The 21,783-nt window shown below is 40.8% G+C and overlaps 1 protein-coding gene across 2 annotated transcripts in view; it reads right to left on the bottom strand.

Annotated features, from left to right (window-relative positions):
• Positions 1 to 21,783, bottom strand: part of ankrd11 (ankyrin repeat domain 11) — a 119,684-nt gene that overhangs the window by 15,310 nt on the left and 82,591 nt on the right. For both annotated transcript variants that reach the window (XM_086181762.1, XM_086181756.1), the window contains exons 3-4: positions 10,243 to 10,388; positions 8,077 to 8,209 (exon numbers count right to left, since the gene is read on the bottom strand). In XM_086181762.1, coding sequence (XP_086037888.1) covers positions 8,077 to 8,209; positions 10,243 to 10,329 — 220 coding nt within the window. In that variant the 5' untranslated portion in view covers positions 10,330 to 10,388. The remainder of the gene's footprint in view (positions 1 to 8,076; positions 8,210 to 10,242; positions 10,389 to 21,783) is intronic.

The raw sequence follows: 21,783 nt of genomic DNA on the forward strand, positions 1-21,783 counted from the left end.
GGTGTGACTTGGCAGGACCACAGTTATTACGAAATAGTTGGTGTGCATTTCAATTCAACATGGCCTTGCCAAGGTCACCACATGCCTGCCTGCTTGCCTGCCAGGCTGACTGGAGACATAGTGCTACTGGACAAAAGCAGCTGCTCCGCAGAGACACACCCAGCAATTATTTTCAGTGGCAACATACCATCTGATGACCCTTCGAGAGGGTACAGCTACACATGATGGCTGTAACGTCTAATCAATGGCAATATACAACAAAACTAAAAACAAAAGTTTAGAATACACAAGCCTACCACAAAGAGCAAAACAGAAACAGAGACACCAGAGAGCCGTGGATGTGTCTAAGCCTGATTTTTCTGGGACTCTTCTTGTTCCAAGAGTGGCTGCATTGCTCAAGGCCACAAACAAGTAAGTAATTAAGGTAAAAAGGAGCCAGGGTGTATCGCACTTCCGGAGGCTAAAGGTTTTTTAGGGAAAACATTTTCCAGTCACAAGTACAGAGCTGATGAACTTTCACTAACATCTGTGAACACTTATGGCTAATGTGCCCCCCACCCCTCTTTGATAGACTCTCACGTTCTCTTCAGCATTTGCTATTTAGACACATTCCTTCTGCTAAGACTTTAACAGAGGGAACCACAGAAGCAGTCCAAACATGTTTTTGGAGAGGCAGAACAGAGAAAGTGCTACGCTAGCTTTTCCAGGGTATGTTTACAAGATTGGGAACCAGAAAGGCAGTTATTACCCTGATGCACAGACACAGAGGTCTGCTACTAAACAACATGCAAAGCCTAGTACTAGAAGATTGATCATCTGTGGTCTGCTCATGTCTTACACAGTAAGACTCCAGGTAACACAAACATAAAAGTAGAGATCTGTTCGAATTTGTCAAAACTCATTTTTTTGTGTCCACATTTCGGGAAATGGTGCAACATTCTGCATTTTACTACTGACTCTACTTCCATTATAAAATTCATGATTTTGTCCCTGTTTTAACAATTGCTGAACAAATAGGACCCTACACTGAGCAGAGCTGGGACAGCTGATGTTTATCATTAAATAGACAACTGGAGGAAATATATAGTGAAATAATCACCATGACATCATCAATGTCTCTGAGCAAAAAAAGTCAACCTGCTAAGAAAAGAATCACAACTCTCCTGTAGGGAAATAGAGGCAGCCACATACATACATTCATTCACTCAACATGTTTTAATGGGAGGGATGTAAATTTGTTTTGTAAATCATCCTGATTTGATCCGTCTGGATCTTCTGTCTATGAAGACTTCAATACTTAAGTTAACCAAAGTGATTTAAGCTGAATGACAGATGTAGGATACTATACATTACTTGTGTTTCCACTGATATGTACAAGTACTTTTTAGGTGAACTGTGGATAAGTCGCAATTTTTTTTTTTTTTTTTTACATTTACATCAGATGTGTTTCCACTAACTGTTTTGGAACAAATAAAGCAGGCTACGTAACCCTGTGGCTGTAATGAACACTAAAAGAAGAGTCAACTATCAGAGAAGAATGGAAAGGTCTTGATGAATTATAATTATTCTTCAGTACCAGCTAGTATTGGATTTGTCATATTGTCGGAAGATAAAGACAAAATTTCTGTGAAGAAACCATCAGTGGAAACAGCTGGTCAGCCACGTGACTTTAGGATTCACTGCGTCAGTGCGTATTCAAATAGGGTGTTTTCATCCCCCCTTCAATACATTTACTCTCTCAAAGAAAGACTCCTGAATCCTGAAACACTTTCGCAAAACTGGGATATTTTTCACGTGCATGCTGCTGTAAACAGGAGAGCAGTGCTACACCACACACGCTCCTAAAACAGATTTGTATTTGATATGGTTTGTTTTAACCTATGGGGATCCAATACCATATTCCTAAGGTGGCTTGATACTGATCCTTCAGATGTTTTCATTTTTTCTGTAGTCTCAAATGCATGTCACATGTCGACTATTGAGTTACACAAATAGACGGAAACATGACAATGCCCTGCTCAGATAGCACATCTTTCAGTTGGATGTCTATTTAGGGAAGAGAGCAAGGCCTTTTTGTTTCTTAGTAAAATGATATTACTATGCTTATAGACAGGGTTGAAATTGAACTCCTCTCTTACTCCTGCATGGAACTGGACTAACAAGGTAAGAAGAAGGAGTACTAAAAAAGGAAGGCAAACGAGCTTGCAATAGTCATCCTATGAATAGGCTGCCTACCTGAGCCTGGGGAGGAGACAACAACAAACATAAATGTCAGTTTAAAGATGTAGCGTTTGATAGGCAGACAATAGTGCAGTGTTAGCAAATGACAAAACAAAGAAAGCAGTTCAGTTAGCCAACATTCTAACAAGCTAAACCACTCTAACCAGCTAGACCAGGTTTGTTTGACCAAAAAACGTCAGCATGAAAACAATGTTTTGTTTAGGAACTCATGAAAATGACAAAAACAGGAAGTTAAAGCAGAAGAGACAGGAAGTGGCCAACAGGATGCTTTGTGTAGCACAAGAGAGACTCATGTATATGCAGTGTGAACAAAGTGGGGTGTAAAATGCTCTATACTTTGTCTCTGTCCAGCTGGCATGTTTTTTTACACATTACTTTAATCAGTTAAGCAGTGAGAGTACTACTTCACTGTACTGGTTTTATGCAGAGCCAGTGTCTGGGAGACAGAAAGAAAGAAAGACAAATCTCTCTGTGTTATAATCTGCCAGGAGAAAAAAGATGTGTGGGCTGCAGATCTGTGCAAACCACTGTCTACTTTTGGAAGCCACTGATGGTTTACCTCACACCTTCCTTCAATGTTCACAAACCTGGCTATTATTGCCACGCTCCATAACTAACCCAACAGCAAAGGCAAGGCTGCTATTAAAACTAATATCATGGGAGATGGCTAAAAAAAATTGCAGTGACCAAGAGAACACAACCAATTTAAAAAAAAAAAATGCATAGTGCTAAAAAAAGAAAGAAAAAGCGGCCAATAAAAAAAACATCCAAAGCATATTTTCTTTTACCACTGAAAAGGAAGAATTATTTCTGGCAAGAATGGGATACTTTCAGATTCATGGTAAGGCAGTGTGGTAATAATTTTAATAAAACAGCTGTGAACAACACCCCGAACTCTTGATTGTTTAAAATAGAGTCAACCACAGTAACCATGCACTTGTAAGATCTTGCGATCATTGATAGCATACATGAAGGACTACCTGAAAACACATATATACAGTAAAGCACTAACTACTTCCATACTTTAGATTAAGAAGAATATTTCTTCTTAAAATGTTATGAATACACTTATATATTTCAAATACAATAATAATGAAACTAGGCAATTAAGACTGTAATGCTTGTAACATGAATTTATAATTAGAACGAGTTGACTGATAACTCAAACAATAATGTTTGTGTAATGTTGTGTGTCAACAAGAAAAACAAAGCTGTATGCTCAGCTAAAGCCAGCCACAGTAGAGACGTGAGCAAGAGGAGACAGGTATAAGTAACCAGGCTGTGTCTATCAGTCTTTTAAAAATGAAGCCTACAAGGATGCAGAATTTTGCCACGTACAGGAGAATGAGTAAGAAGAGATCTAGCAGTTTTCCTACAGTTTATGAAGAACTACAAAAATGGCCTGAAAACTCAGGTGTAGGCAAAAGTCAGCACCGGATGCAAATGTATCCTTCCTAGTGTGTGCACGCGCGCGCCCACAAAGCATAGCCTCAATCTGACAATATGATTCAACGACGCACGTCTGCAGTCTGTGGATAGCAGTGCGAGGAGGAAAAGGGTGAGAGGAGCAGAAGGACGATGACCTCAGGAAGCAGGAATGCTGCTGTCTAGCGCGCCTCAGGAGGAGGTCAAGGGAGGGTTGGCGATTCGGTGGGAAAAAGGGATGAGAATTTTGGTTTGGAGGACTTTAATTAACTCCTTGAATAATCTGGGGCATGTTATCATCCAGTAAACAGCCTGTGTGCTCCACTATCCTCCTTCTTCCTCACTTATAGACACTTGTAATATTTGTAAACACCAAGCGGGCAACTTGCATGGTCATCCTAATTAGAGGTAGAGATGACAGCAATGCCTACAAACATCAGTGTTGCTGCAGAGGCCTCTGCTTCCATTACCTTAATGGATAATACTCTGAAATTCATTTATGGAGCACTTTAGTCACAGTGGATCATTCAAATTTACTTCTTAGTCACAAGAAGACAATTTTCAACACTAGACTTTAACACACCTCCACTAAACACAGATCTTATTTATTGAAAAACAACTGGATAATGATTTAAGCGCTACACTGCAACAAAACCAGTGTGCTTTCTTGAAAATAACACGCCAGCTTGCAAGCAGTGGTCTTCATTATTCTAATCATATAAATAAATACCTTCTGTTTTTCCTAGTTACTACTGCGCACCAATCTAATGGTTTAAAGTACAAGACACCTGATAATTTTAATATACATTCCCATTTTATTATTACCAAAGCTTCCTGTCAAAGCATATACAAACAATACAGGACAAGACTCCAGAGTATTTTGGTGTAGAGAAGGGGCAATAACACCATAGCACATTGCATTCTACGTAGTGGTTGCCGTTATATGGTAAATATATTTAATACTGTTTAAAACTGTTGTGCATGGAGCCAATACAAGCACACAGCAACAACAAACACATCAAATCAGAGAGAAAAAAAAAACACAGACTTTTTGCACAGAGATCAAGAACAAGATTTTGAGCTGCACGAGGAAGCAAAGGAACACTGTTAAATAAAGGAAATAAGCAGGCTTGATCCGTATGAACACAGAGCGGTTGGGTGATCTCAGCGGCCCTGTTTCAGGAATCAGTTTAGTGAAAACTGTCCTTTTTTCCCCGAGTATCCTCAATTTCTCTGCTGCTGCTCTCTCTCTTACAGAACCAGTCACTGCTGTATTCCTGCAATAGCTCAGTTCATATCAAAGCTCTATCGAAGCACATTAATTAGCCACGGTTTATTGTCAGAATCTAAATCTTGATTGGAGATAATTTTTTTCACTCGAGGACTATAGTAACAGTGTTAATACACATCAGTAATCTCTTTGAAGAGTGACCACTACATTTTCATATATTACACAGCATTACATCAACTTCAGCTCAGAATGAAAACACAATCCATATGTATTTTAATACAATTTTGAAGTATAATTTCAGGGAAGGTTGATGGAAGCATTTTTTTTGCAAATTAATTTGGATTTACTGCACGTTTAACATCATAAAAAAATAACTGACGAGAGGAACATGAATAGATTTTCTTCTCAGGATCACTTTTGAAAAATTTGAATGTCAATCCACTGTTCAAACAAACACATGATGTAAATGAAAAAGTAACACTGGAGATTAATATCAAACTAATAGTCAAACAGGACATGAAACCTCCACTAATCAATGCTTTTCCATATGGGTGTTGAAATTAACTCAGTGAATGAGGACATGAAAGTTGTTTCTGGCAGTAAGAGAAAGCAGAGACTGCAGTTTCCCCAATGGACCTTAAGGAGTTGATGAAATTTGGAAACATGCACAAACTTATATTTAATTTTGTCAACTTCCTGAAAATTTGGTTAAAATTAATTATACATTTGGACTGTGGCTCTGTGGGTTGGTTGGTTGTTCGTCCAAAATGTTTACGGACCAAAATAGGTCTGTTTACAATTACAAAATGACCTCCATCAGTTATGATGTGATTGTTCGCAGTGATAGAACATAACTCCTACACTACTGAAGACTCGGTCAGGAGAATTATAGTGCAGCTGCCATTTCAAATGTTTCAAACAGGGTGCAACAATATTTTCTTAACCTTAAAGCCCAGTTCCCACTGTCCCCCCACCAACATCAGCTAAAACCTGGCTTTTGTCTGCAATGGGAAGGGTTTAATCAGCATTCACCCCCAGGTCAAATGACCCTGCAGTATTCATCAGCTCCAGCTCTGATCAGCATAGATGGTCACACAAAAACTGAGTGAACACAGTGAGCTGCTTCTCGTTTCTGATGCTTCCAATCTCAGACAAACATATGATGAGTGGTGGGGGCCCTACTTGCAACAAAAAAAAACTATACAGAAATTAAACTTCCTCAAGCAGAAACTTTGGCAACTTCATGTCACTTGGCTTGGAAATTAAACACTTTGCATTCAACCAGTACTCCAACTGATCATTTTGAAAAAAGGAAGAAAAAAAATTAAAATGGTAACAACACTTCTTCCCAGTGCGTTGACTGTGCTTGTGACATCCAAATGTGACACACAGGAAAACATCCCTGGAAAGAAACTCCTCATCCGGTAACAGGATCAATCTGCTTTATCCAGGGTAAAATTCACTTGCTTTTCTTCCAAGGTAGGAAGCTGAAAAATTACACCATGTCAGCTGTTACCCACCTGGTTGTGACAACAATTATGGCACCAGATCATAACTGTTCACCACTCTGCTTTTTTATATAAGATCAGATAAACACTAATACAACCGGGTCATTTTCTGCATCCTTAGGTTAACACAATGCCCAGCGTTGCTCACCTCTGCTGACATCACTATCCCATTCTCTATGGGATTTACCATACCCTCCTGCATAGTTAATCTCTACCAGACCAAACCACAGGGAAAAGAGGAATGGGTAGTGTGATAGGGAGGAGTCTGTGGTAATGCCTGTAATGTATCAGGTGTCAGATCTTTCAGAGTGGCTAGACACTGAACCTGCAGGGTCAGGACTTAAAAGGCCAAGCAACCAAGTCAAGACTGTCAGACAGAGACATGAAGAAACTTCGATATACAGTTAAGAAGGGCATGCAGACACAAATATGCTGACCAAGAAGCAGCACAGCACTTCCTAAAGCTGACTCAGAATAAACTATAATATACCCCAAAGATGCTAGTGTGATGCGATATCTGGCTAAATCGGTATTATTAAAATGGCAGACAGATGCCAGCTTTGTTTTTCAAAACTTTGGGCATTGTGCAGTATTATCAACACTGGAATCTTCCAAGCGTCTCCACACGAAGCAACTAAAAGCCAGCTGGGCTCAGAATGTGCTGCAGTATTGCAGAGTGGTTAAATTGATAGGCATTGGCTGACGATAACCCAATCCACTAGGTATTAGCATAGTAATGGAGCATCCAGCTATTGTTCCTGGCATGAGAGTTCACACCCTCCTACAGATGGGAAGGTCTGACCTCTCTCTCTTGCAGCAAAGAGAAGCCAACAAGAAAATAATATAAAACCAGAGGATGAAAATAATGTAATAAACAAATAAGCACATAGGTCAATCTCAACCCAACAGTACACAATAATCTTTGACAAAAAAAAAATCAACAACCAAAAAACATGCATGCAGGCACGAGACTCCACAAGCCGCAAACACAAACAAAAGGGAATCAAAAGTGCCAATCAAAGGAGTAAAGAGTTGGAGCTTCTCAGTCAAATGCTGCACTTATTCATAATCCCCTTGAGCTATACAACAATTACACTCAACCCCATGTCTACAAAATATGTGCTCAATCTTACAAAACTTGACCCCAAACCTTAATAGTCACTAGTTGCAACACATGCATACATTCTACTTTCCACTCCTGTCTGAGTGGAGAGCCTTTTTTTCAAGGGTAATCACAGAACATAAACCAATGTAGCTACTCAGCCAGAGCTGATGATGAAGGCTGTTACCAAAGCCTCTGAGCTGGACCATTATCAACAAACTAAATCCTGAACCCCTTAAAGCCCAAAGTCAAACAAGCATGAGCAGTAGTCCTTCTCTCCCTAATTAAAGAAAACACAAAGCCGGAGTCTTACCAAAGCCAGACCTGGTCAGGCCTGTACGGTATACAAATCCTTACTTAATTGGATCATGATTTTGTGTGGTCTTTCCCTCCTTTCAGATTGTAATAGTAGGAAAAAACTCCTAAGTTCTACCACAGATACAGAGCTAAGTTGAAAGTAGAGCAGCTTCACAATGCCCAACCCCTTCTCAGAGTACACGCCTTCCTGCCAGCCTCAGAGGATGTGATGTCATAGCTCCCTTTCCTGTTACTACATTATGGAGGTGTACCTGAGTCAGAATCTTTCTGGTCTCCATTAGCTCCAGCAGTGAAGGGCAGTTTCCTTTTAGGGGCCTTTTCTTTCATCTCTTTGACCCCATCACTGCGATCCAATTTGGGAGTTTTGTTTGACAACACTTTTTCCTGTAAGAGAGAAATCAGAGCATGGAAAACACACGAGAGGTAACAGAAATCTGATAAGAAATAAGAAATTGCATATCATTTATTTCTATGAACACAAAGTACGCAAAAGTAGAAATTTGACAGACAGGTATAAGATAGCTGTAGCTCCTCTAGCCTCCTACTGTAGCGCTGCTCTCTGCTCAAACTCTTTTAGCCATTATGGTCTTTGGAGGAAAAAAACAACTTTTCCACGGAGTTCTCTCCTAGATTCCACAGCGCGAGGAGCCAGGCACAGAGAGAGTAGGCTAAGCTGACGCCGGCTCGGCTCTGTGGTCTACAGCTGCTGGAAACAATCACAAGCCCAAGTATCTGCTATCGACAGATGTAAATACTTAGGTGTTTGTCAAACTTGACTCTTTGTTGTTTCGGAGTCTGTTGTTGATAGTGACTTGCCTATCCTGACTAGCAGCTTTTCAACAGTCAAAACTAAAACCAGAAAAATGTCTCAAACTGTATCATGTATCAGTTTACATGGTGAATTGTGCAAAAGTATGATGGCAAATAAACAACATAATAATAATAATAATAAAAAAAAGAGCGCAGGTCGTCATTTCGCTTGAAGTAGCAATTTTTTTTTACAGTTCTACTGTCATTATCATGTGACAGAAACGGGATCTAAAAGTAGTGGGAACACTTAGTATCACCCAGTATACATCAGCAAAAAATGGCAATTAGGATAGATCAACACATTTCTCACGAATCTATGAAGCTGTTAGTTTACATTGCATTTGTTCTTTATCAAGGTGTGTGGAAAAGTACGTTACTTGAACAGATTTTTTAAACCATCCTCCATAAACACAGTAAAATAACAATAGAATATTTCTTGTGATGACTATACTTGTCAACAATCTAAAGGAAATAAACACAATTTCTATCAGGGATAGGTTGGTCTATTGTATATATTCAATGCATCCTAAATTGCAAAGGAAAGTGACAGAAAATATAATAGAATAAGTAAACTGTGACTATAGGATGCATCAAGTACAGCCCGTTTAAGGTCTCATACTAGAGATGTAGCCAAGATGTCTTATGAAAAGGCTCCCTTTTTCACATATCCACTCCAGTTTCTATGTCCTGTCGTCTGTCCCCTAGCCGTCTCTCTCTAACCTCAGGGGCAGGTTTTCCATTATGTATTGACTCTTTGATCTCCTCCTGCCCTGCCCCAGTCATAAGACTATGATGTCATGGTACAGTGGAGACAAACAGTGTCAGCTACAGTTAGCTGATCTTGCGCTCCTTTCCCTTTTCTCAGCTACACAAAAGCATTTACTGGAGACGATTAATGAAAAACCATGATGCATACTGGGTGTGTGCTAAAGCTAGAGCACATATAAATGAGGAATCTGAGAAGCATAGAAGGGATTTCTTTCAAAGGAAAAAAGGACAAGAGCCAATGCAGAACTACATAGCACTGGCAGAGAATGGTTGAAAAGGCAAGGCTTATCCTTACAGTTACAGTCGGTTGTTTTTATGCTGAACTGTTGTTTTTTTTAACTGGATACTTTAGATCTGCCTTTACGAGACACCCTGTTTGGTGGTCTCCTAGCAATGCTTGCTCTTTTTCGTTTCACTCTGTTTTCCACCCACCCCTGAGCACTTCATTCCCTCTATCCCTCCCTCCCTCCCTTCCTCCATGCCAGAGTCTGATGCAATCCTTTGCAGAGGGCTGTAAATCTATGTCTGCGTACGCGGTGCCTCTCGTTTCTTCACCTCAGTGCTGCAGTTTATAGCTTAACAGTTTTCACACTCGGTGACATCATCAAAGTGCGACAGTGATGCGACAGACACTTTCCTCTACTGTAAATAAGCGAACTGCATGTGTGTGAAATTAATGGAATGTATAAGGCAAGGTTTGCATTTCTAGATGGTGGGAGTCTGACAGTTGAAAACATGTAGTGGTCATATTTCAGTAAAACAGTACAATCACCTTGAAGTTGTGTATTGAGGTAGTGTGTTTTTTCGGAATTGTGTGCATGAGGGTTTAGCAGTCTTACCTTCTTCCCACCCTGCTTTTCCACCATGTCGGTGTTGAGTGGGAAGTGGTCCAGCTGGGGGGTTTTAGAACCCCCACCTTTGGGCATCGTTCAGCTCTCCCCACGCCAAGCTTCATTCACGCTGCCATTGCATCGTCATCAACCGTCTGGAACAAAGATTAGGGGAAAAAAAAGGATGGTGGGGGAGGTTAGCACCTGGTCACTGTGTTTCTTTGAAAACACATTTACACACTGCCAGACAATGCAGCCATTAGCGGTACATCAAGCACTCTATTTTAAACCATTATACTCCTGATCTGGAGGATAGTATTGGAGAGGAAGGACAGCACTATGGCTTTGTTGTGAGAGAAAACAGGTTTATATCAAGCGTTGTCACACCACATTGGTTCATCAGATGTGAAGTGGTTTCGAATGGTGACATACAAGGGAGGACAGAAAAACTGGCACTGAGGAGTGGTAGATATGATCACTGTATGCTGATAATGGCACACAATTTCACTCAGTCTATCCTGAAAAGCATCTATAATGTAGTGCTCTGTTGTATGCATGAAATGAGACAGAAATATTTCTGCACAGTTGGCCAACTGAGGCAAGAGGTGAGAACTGGATGTTTGATCATCAGTTTCAGAGAGTCACAGACATGGTCAAACATTCTAACATGTGACTGTGTGTTGTCTGGAGCTCAACCATCTAAAGCCCGTTTCACACTGCACCAACAACACAGGTCAACACGGGTTTTTCAGCACTCTGAAAGGGTCGACTCTGCATTTCAACCTGTGTCGACCGACTCGGCAAGCGACCCGGGTGTTTTGCAGCATGGCTGCAGTGTGAAGGAGGCAACCCGTGTCCTCTCAGGTTCCACGCGACCTTCCTGTCGCATCCTGGTTTTGTCACTGTGTCGCCTGTCAGGCTTCGCCTGTAGTTTCTTCGGCTCCCTTCCAGACTCGCCATAAACTCCATCCTCCTTTGCTGCATTAGCGCTCGGACATTATCCAATCTGTGCTGAGTTTGTTTGCTTTGCAAAGGAGACAACATTGCAATGCATGCAACGACAATGCTAACGTTCGACTCGACAAAGCCCATGTTGTCGTTTGTTTACCCCTCAGTGTTCCGGCGCACGTTTATGTGAAATGATGACATTGTCAGCGTGATGACGTATGAGAGAGAAAAACACAGGCACGCAGTCCTCACAGCGGGTGTTAAGACCTGGGTCTTCTGGAAGCTTTAATGCGCCCTAATGCCGAGCAAACGCTGGTCCAAAAACCCGTGTTGACACACGTTTTTCAGTGTGAAAAGCATATAAGAGGCATTTCTGATGTGGCATACTAGCTGCTTCATCCTAACAAATCAAAACCAAGCAAAGTCTGTCTATAAATTGTTCTGTAAAGCATGCTTGGCAGTGGCTGCTCATAATAGAAGAACAAAGGCACACCATTCATTTCACCTATACAGCAAATAAAGCCGATACACAGAAATCTGGATATGCTGACAGGACTAGCTTCAGATATAGTTTGTATCCTCAGTGATGTGGCATTATGGGAGCACAAACAGCAGCTGAGGAATATCTTCAGGAAAGTGACTGGCACGTCTCAACATAAACCCTAACAGCTACTTCCCGTCTTGGCTATCCGCCCTGTGTTATTGTGGGCTTAACCCCGTCCTTATTCATGGCATCCACAAATGGTTCTCTTTCAAAAACAAGAAACCTACCTGGTATGAGCAAGTGTTTTTTTTTATTTTTTTATGATGGACTTACAGAACAGAGAGCTTTACGTTCTCATTGTCTACTCGGTCCCACGTGCTCAAAAACAATATGTGCTTTACTATCCACTGTCTTGTTTCATGAAGAGAGGCCTTCTGCTTCTCAGGGCTATGAATTAATCATACATTCCATCCCCCAGTTCTCTCCTTCATAATGCACTCTCTTCCGAGTGCGTCCAAGTATAATCATCCTTGTGACTGAGTGAGTGAACAGATGAGGCTATGGCTGCATCATTTTTTTCTCTACTTGGAGACATTGGCACTCCTATCTTCCCTGGCGCCACTTCCATCTCCCCTACCCCCATCCTCCTTCCCTTCCCTCTGCAGTTATCCTATTCAAAGACTGCTATTTATATCCCTCCACTCAAGTCAAAACAGAGAGCCAGCCAACCAGAGAGACACACAACTACAGAGGTTGTACTGCTCCCCTTTTGCTGGTGTATGGAATGAGACAGAGCAAACCACAAGCCCTTCCTCTCTCCTCTGGGGTCTTTGGTACTCCCCCCTCTGCTAGATACTTGTTTCAACCATCCCTTAACTCCCACCTCTTGCCACACCAACAAAAGTGGCAGGAAGCTTGACTACTATCAGAAATAAACAAACCATGCAGCAGCACACATACATGCCTCAAACTGGGTCAACCGGGTTTGAAGAACAATAATCTCTGCTTTATTTTGGGATTACTATGATGGGCATTAATAGCAACATAGCATTTAGCTGACATGTGAAATACCAGAAAATTTTGTTTGCAAGCTCACTTTAGTCACACAAAGGCACACATAAGGAGAGGAAATGGGTGAAAACCACAGGCCTCCTTTCCTTTGCAATTTTATCCCAATCAAAGATGCACAACATCTGCTAACGTTGTGCATCTGAGCGATGGTTTCACTCAGTCAAGTTCTGCTGCCACCGATCAGTGGATTAATTACACATGTGTATTTGTGTCTTAGTGTGAATGTGTGTGGATTTGTCTTTGAAAACAACATCCAGTACAAGAAAGCTTAGTTGCTGCAAAATAGAGCTAGACAATTTATTGAACATTTTATTGAAATCACAATATCGACAACTACAATTCTCAAAACACAGGAGGGCACAACATTTATTAAAGGCCAATTGACATATAAAATCCAATACAGTGGCAGTGCATATCATATTCTACAGACCTAAGAAAACCTCTTTGTTTGATACAGACCATCACAAAAATCAAACTACAGTTATTTTACTGGGGTTTTCAAAGAAATTAATTACCAAATATAATCAGTCAAAATAATTAGATTTAGACTTTATTTTTTTCAAAATTTGTTAAGTCCTTCAGCAAAATAGAAAAATAACCCCCTTAATGTTAACATCACCTTGCTGGCTTTTATGTAAAACAGTTTTATCAGTGTAGTTACACAGTGAATTGTGGCTAAAAAAAAATCTCCAAGATTACTTGAATAGGAGCAGAGTGGCAAGACATCTCAACAAGACCAGGCAAGTGTAGCTATGGCCAGACCCCAGTGCTGATGAGTCATGTAGAGCAATATCTGTGTATTATGAGTACCGTCAGTATGCAGTTTGACTTCACACCACTGATCACCATAGAATACACTACTTTAATTTGAATGACTACAAAAACATAGTACAATTCATTACAAGTGAGTGAGCCAGAGGGATATATGATGGAGGGTAGTGGTGAAATGATGATAATGACTGCAAGAAGACTATTCCTCACTGGAGCAACATCAGTCTGGCTACACTACCAACAGAGATAGCTGCATGCTAGAATCCGGTTCAGGCCTCTCACGATGGCCATCAACAATGGACACGGCCCAAGCTTGTGCCCACGTCTCCAAACCATCCCAAAATTTAGCAGTTGCTCAAATGTCTCTGTGGTAGTTAAACATATCAACTCTGATGCACAAACACTGGAGTGTGTGGAACAAGCAGTCATCAGCTCATCCATCACTGTCTGGTTCAACAAGATGTCTGTGACGTCAGCATCCAGCTTGCTGATGGCACCTCCACCTTCAGTCTGTCAGTCAGTTTGCCCCAGACATGCTCACTCTGGGCCCAACAGAACCAAAGGAAATGGTAAATGAACTAAATTTATGGAACGATTTCTACCTTGCAGATAAATGCAAAAGTGCATTACAATGCTGCCACACACACACACACACACACACACACACACACACACACACACACACACACACACACACACACACACACACACACACACACACAGAGGTGCAATAATCGACTTTATAGATTAATTTGAATTTGTACTTCAATTTGTTTTAATGAAAATCAATTTTCTCTTCAACATCCTCCACTGACGCTCCCTGTTGGGCTCCCTGTAGTTCAAAGGGCGCGCCCCCCGTGTGCTTGATATACAAACAACATGGCAGTGAGTGGCAAAGATTTCATTCCCAAGAAAGGAAAGTATCTTTAGTTATTTGGAATTGGTCTGGGTTTGTGGAGATAGACACAGAACAAACAATGCCTCGCTGCAAAAGGGTGTTTAAAGGCTGCTGCTACCAAAGGTAGCAGTACTACCAATTTACTGCAGCGCCTCAAAGAGAGGCAGGCTGCCGAGTGGGAGAGGTGTTGCTCCCTACAGAAAGAACAAGACTGCTGCAACCAGCCTAGCATCTCCTGTATCCCGTATAATAAGAGGGGGCCCGGTGGAAAGCGGTCACAGATGCAGTCGGGATGTGAATTGCAAAAGATATTGTGAATACTATGAAGAAAATTTTGGACCCCCAGGTATGTGCTTCCAGGCCACAAACATTTTTCTGTTTGCCTTGCCTCAGCTGTATAACAGTACACGCCAAAGGATGACGACGGAGCAATAAGGGGTGTCATTCTACTCCGCAACAACCAGTCTGTGGTCCAGCAGAGTGAAACAGCCCTACCTAAGTTTAATGATACATTTCGTTAGCTGGACTCTGCAAAGCATCTGCCTCCAAACCGCTTACTTTCCAGATGACACAAAGAGGAAATAATTGCCCAGGGGCTAAAAGACGCTCTGAGCTGGTGAAATCTTGCTGAGGACCAAATCACCTGTATGATTACAGACAGTGGCACCAACATGATCAAAGCTCGGAAAGACAATGGGAGACCCAGTCTTCAGTGCAACTGAACAATTTCATTGTCATCTGCAAACTGATTTTAAGTGGGGGGGAAAGATTGATTTAAATCCTGAATCGGATTTGCCATATTGCACAGCCCTAACACACACACACACACACACACACACACACACACACACACACACACACACACACACACACACACACACACACACACACACATCCCTTTCTCCCAATGTCTCTTGTTCTTTTCTCTCATCTTTCTGGAGCCACTCCCCTCTGCGGTCAGACAGAGGCCAACACTTCAGCATAATGCAGCACGCTGTGTGCACACTCACAGATGTACGAAAATACACCTGCATCCGGATGTTACAATGCCACCTAACTTGACTGCAAATGCATAATATTATGGCTGGCTGCAAAACTGACCAGTAAAAAACAATTACGCCACTTCTCTGGGCCAAAAAAATTCATAAAACTGATCGCAATCTCACAGAATGTGATGAATTGCAATGTAATTCACAAATTGGTAAGTCTGCAGAACAACAGTTTGGGTCCTATTAAAAAAGTTTTCCATGGAAACAAATTGTATTGTTATTTTGCAAGGACCACAGTGTTAGGATCACAACATAAAACCACCAGCTGGTTAGTTAGTGCTTAAGATAGATATTGCTGCATAGAGTAGACAGCTAGTAAGGAGGACAGGCAGGCTCCTGGCAAATCTCGTATTTATGTTTGGAATATTATCAGACAAAATCAACACACATACATCCAGGTTAATGACAACAGTCTTGCTGTCAAATTTGTGGTGACCTTTATTCAAAATCCACTGACTCAAAGTCATTTTTGTGACCACAAAGCCCCAGTGATCCACTGCAGTGGCACTCTGTTAACTGAAACCTGTTTAGTGCATGTTGTCTGATTGATTGGTACTGAACAGTTTTATATTGATGTTCAGCCAGCTCTTTATGTTTATGTCCTTTGGCTTACTAGTTGCTTCGCTGCTAACCCTGACCAAGAAAAATTCCAAATATTGACACACTGATTACATTTTTTTCCCAAAAACCCTTTCCATGGTAAAGCTTCCAAAAAGCAAACTGACTCACTGAGCTCCACTCTCTACCTCTCTCACACACAAATATGTTGCTTAAAAGCACTGTACCAACCAGATGTGTAAGTATCGGCAAACATTGGTTGCTGGACTAATAATGGATGTTTGAATTTATCAAGTTTTTCCCAAACCAACTTCAAGGTTAAAAAATAGACATACTAATTTAGAACCAAAGCTCAAATGCACTTAGTGTCTTTAAATCTATTTAGCTTTGTGATCAATTCTGCTGCCACATGTACTTGTGATCATGTGTAAATAACTGAAATGAAGCAATGGGAAAACACAAAGATGTAAACACAGACACACAGCTGAGAAGAAGTGAGGGTGCAGGTACAGAGATGAAAAGCAGCCAGTTGCTCCACACTGACAGTTGAACAACAAAGCAGCTGCATACAGGGATGGGCTTGTTGCTCTCTTTCTGCGCTCTGGTTCTTCTTGTATGCTGTGTGCAGGGTGAACAAACTCCATTGCATATTGCACAATCAGATACAAATTATCTGCAAACTCCCCAGAAGTCAGTCAACTAGTATGCCCAAATTGGTTAGAAATCTACATGCTTCTATGCCTGACACATAGCAACATGAATGATGAAACAATTGTTACACAGGTCACAATGTCCTCGTTTAAGTGATGTTTATGAGTCACAAAGTGCAAGTTAAGTTTTTCCTTTTATGAGGCAGGATTTTACTTCCCTGGAAAGTCATCACAGCTGCTGCTGCCACACAATGGAAATTAATTTGCAGCCAAGATACCAGATGTCATTGAGATATTCATCCACCAACATTCCTCTTAAGCAGTCAAAATTCAAATATGTTTTCTCAGCTAACAATGAGTAGGAGACAGCTTCTGATCCAACTGCACTCATCTCAGATATGTTGCAGTCAGAGGGAACCTGCTGCTGCTGTGCTGTGTTGCCACAGATTTCAGGATTGGCAAAATTGTAATTTAGGCAAAAACATTATTTGGATTGGAGTCAATGACCATCCAACAAATGCAATACTGGAGAGGCACAATGAGGTAAATTCATATACTTTCCATCGGCAATTTTAAAAGGCTAATGCAGTTTTAATGAAGTCTTTCTATATTATGTGTAGCACTTCAATTAGAATTACATCTCTGACTCGCTCAGGTGGTTGAGTGGTTAGAGCATATACACAGCCGACCCCGGTTTGAATCCCGGCCAGAGGTTCTTTGCGGCATGTCACACCCCCCCTCTCTGTCTGTCAACTCGGAAATAAAGGTGTCTATGCCAAGAAAAATCTTCCAAAAAAAAAAAAGAAAAGAAAAGAAAAGAAAAAAAAAGAATTACATCTCTGAAGTCCCTTAAACCAAATGTGAAAGGTTACAAACATGTTTTGAATACTTTGGTCAATAATGTAGACATCGCTTGTTGCGTGTTATTTCATCATCAGTATCCATTATGGATTATGTACTTTTTAAAATCAGGACTAAAATCTTTTGATATTCATGAAAGAGGAAAATCCTAATTGTGTAGCTGTGTCCACATCATTCATGATATACCAGCTACACACAGAGCTCTACCTCGCTTACAACACAGATGTCTCTTACCATCATCACAGGCATCAACAGTGTCCACTGTCCACAGCCATTAACAACTGTTTAAGATTCTTCTGAATGGTTTATTTAGTAAACTACTCAACTGGGCAAGTATCAGCATTTGGCTCATACTGGAGAAGGTGCAGTGAGCACATCTCGATGATCTTGCTGCTTTTTACGGTATTTCAGCTGTGGCTCACTCCCACACTTTTTTTTGCATAAATCAAGCAGCTTCACACAATCAGTTAAATAACATTCATACACACACTCTCTCATCAGGGCTATGCGATAATATTGGCATGTCATTGCTGTAAGAAAGAGGTAGTACATGTTTTTTAATGTATCGATCTGATTGACCATAATTATACTGGGCCGGTTTTACTCAAATCTTTTATTTGCTCATCATCTGTTCAGGATCAGGACACAATGTGGGAAATAAATTATTCATGAGCTGTACTTTTTAATGCTGATAATACCAATAAATATCTGGATATAGATAGTTTAGTTTGCTGAACTCTCCCTTCCCCACAGATTCCCACAGTTAGATGCAATTCTGATCCTTGGTGTCTAAATTCAAAATCAAGCCCTGAATCTTAATTTTGAAGAAGAAGTGGCAAGACCTGAGCAATTGTGAGTGGGGAGGTAGTGTAAAACTCATGGACATCCTAGCCCTGTGCTTGCAGGACCCCATTTGCACATAAGTTGTAAGAATGCACAGCACGATTGTTGTTTCCATTATTTCAAAGGAAGTCACAACTGCAATGACCTGAGAAAAGCAAGAGGCTCAAGTTCAACTGATCCATCGATGACACAAGCCTTGATCATGGCGTCTTGTAAATATAGGCTGCCAGAAATTGTGTTAACTAGGAGCTGTCTTTTTTGAGTCCCCCCCCCCCCCGGACGTGTATGAGGCATGATGATGGGGGAAAAGGGAGATTTGTGATTCTGCTTGGTATTTAAATTTAGAGCCAGAATTATCACACTCCTACACATGATGCAAGGCTATATACAGAGTGGTCATTTGTTAGAAAGAGTGGACAATCACGCGCTGAAATGATCTATATAATGAGCTGACCTCCCAACAAAACAAGATTTTACCCATATTAAAGAGTAGAAACAATATAATAGAAAATTGATATGTAGCAGTGTTGAAATTCTGGCTGGCCACCACAAGTCAATGTATGGGAAACACTGCAGTGAAATGCAGATGTGAAAACAGCTTTTTAGCCCACCACTCACTCAAAACAGATTTCTGAACAATACACAAAATCCTGAGCAATCAGCAACATATCAGAGGACCAAGACATAAGATGGTATTGTCCACCTGTTTCAAGACCAAGTGAAACCATATGTATGTACGCTTGAAAAATTATACTCAACTGTGTAGTGGCACCTTGTTGTACAAATTAAGAACACCCATGAATAGTTTGACATGTGCATGGTCTGTAACACTGGGGCTGTCCAGTGACATGCCATGCTGGATGATGAACTATAGGAGGACAGAAGCAGCAAGCTAGCCTGTTTGGTGTGCAAATAAAGCCAGCCGGGCTCAGCTGCTGTATCCTGGCAACTAGAGCCAAGCTTCGCTGCTCAGTCCCTGACCTGGGCCCATTCATTTCATTATAAACCTGCGTAGAGAGCCAGTGGGAAAAAAAAAACAACAGGCTGATACAAGAACACACACACACACACACACACACACACACACACACACACACACACACACACAAACATGGACTAACATATACAGAAGCACTGGGTAGAGGGGTGTTTTAATAGAATTGTGTGCTCCCAAAAAACTAAGGAATTCGCATAATAACTATAAGCAGAATTAATCAAATAACCATGACTTTCTGAGTATGGAGACAAGACTTCTACATGAGTTTTTATTAGATTTATGAAATAATAGATGGATGGTTTAATATCTTAGCCCACATACTCAACACACGATGTTTCTAGAACTAGAAAGAAAAATACTAGATCTCAATCTGTGATTTATTTTCCCAATTATGATCTGCGCATCCTAACATCTATACGTTATGAGGGTGATATGGACAACTGGATATGACTAAGTGTATTGGAAATGCGAGAGTGGGAGTGGCACTATTGTCCATGCATCTCTAGAAGTAGAGAGCCACAGAGCAAGACAAGAGTGAGATGTGGGGAGGAATCCAATCACTTGGTCTAATTTTCTATTCTGAGCACGTTCACTCTCCCTTACACCTCTCTTTTCCATCCAATAACAGCTCAGTGCTTGCTGCCTGCCTGCTATTCTGGTAAATCATGCTGTCTTTGCCAGTGACCTCGCTAAGATAGTGGCAGGCCTCTGTATGTATGTATGTATGTGTATATATATATATATATATATATATATATATATATATATATATATATATATATATATATATATATATATATATATATATATATATATATATATATATACAGCTAGGCTGCAGGAAAGGCCAGAGCCAATCTAGTGCTTTTGGGCTTTCTCCTCTCCAATCCCTCAGCTCCATCAGAGCTCTGACTCATTCTCATTTCTTCTCCCTCTCCTCTCTGAGTACTTCTCTCTCATCTGCCTTTTTCACTATTCTCAACCTCTCTCCTCTCACAGGCAAAGCCTGACATTGCCACAGCAACGTGTGAGCGCACACACATGGAAAGCCTGTTGCCTAGCAACTCAGGGATGAGACAGATGCGGGACTATAAGCAGCTCGGGAAAGAGCCATGGACGAAAAGAGGGAACCTATTGACAGAAGAGTGCCTCTGCATACCAACCTGAAGTAATGAGGATTCAATCACTTTCTGACCTTTGATCACTGTCTGACCAAACAGAGATGTTTCATTAATTCACAGGCTCCTTTGTGCTGACAACATTATTTTTTATAATAAATATTATATAGGTACACATAACAGATGGCTACAGTCATTTTGCAATACTGGTTGTACACTATAAAATAGTCAGGACAATGAAACTTGTTGTGCAATTCTGTTTGGGAATAAATGAAAAGTTTATTTTGATCGCATTCAGCAATATAACAGTATATATCTACAGCACCCATTCCACAAAAACAATAACAACAAACACTGCTGAGGCCAGATCATCTGCTCCAATTCACTGAATAGCTTGTCTGCATTCTCCCATGCCCAACCCCCCTGACTGAGCTGCTGTCAAGCAGGACTGATGGAATGAATAACAGTGTGGTTGGTAGACCCATCTTCCCATGCAGAGAATGTACCCAGGCTGATTGGAATCACAATCACAGAGCTGAGCAAAAACACCAATACAACAAGCATTTATCTTGAAGGTGTCCTAGATACCATACAACATTCTTCACAGAGTCATTTGAAGGAACTTGATTTTGACTTTTACGACACTATTTTCCTACTGTCTCCTATCTGTGTGTGACAAGTTACATGGCTAGCCACTTCCAGGCTTATGCAACCTACCAACATACTTTGTGAGTAACTTTCTGACAGCATCCACTATACATGACAATTTGCAATCAATGCAGAGATGAGAAACTGCTCAAGGATGACATTTTTTCTGCTCTTTTGTTTTGTACTGTCACTTTCATGTGTTCAGTGTAAAAATATAACTTGGTTTCATTTTACACGATGTCAGAAAGTATCCTAAAAATATCACATCTCTCATGTCTCGGTAATTTGCTAATAGTACCAATACAGCAATGAAGGGCTTCAATTTTACATGTACAAACACCATCACAAACAAAACAACCAACAGAACTGGAGGACTCACACTCTGTCACACACATAGGAGTGGCAAGAAAAATACACATTTAGCCCTTCTGAGCAGATAACACTGTATAACTAATAAATCAACCAGAGGTTCCCTCTGTGGCCAAATATTTTAGAACCTATTGAAAAAAATTGCAAAGAGTACCCAGACATTCTGGTGTATCAAAACTAATGAACAACATAAACACACGCTGAATACTGTAAAGAAACCTCTGCTGCTCTACACGAACCAGGAACACCTCATACTCGTACAAAGCATTTCTCAATTGGACAGCG

The sequence above is a fragment of the Aulostomus chinensis genome, chromosome 2, assembly GCF_037954235.1.
Source record: "Aulostomus chinensis isolate RoL2024-O1b breed Wild chromosome 2, RoL_Achi_v1.0, whole genome shotgun sequence".
Classification (NCBI taxonomy): Eukaryota; Metazoa; Chordata; class Actinopteri; order Syngnathiformes; family Aulostomidae; genus Aulostomus; species Aulostomus chinensis.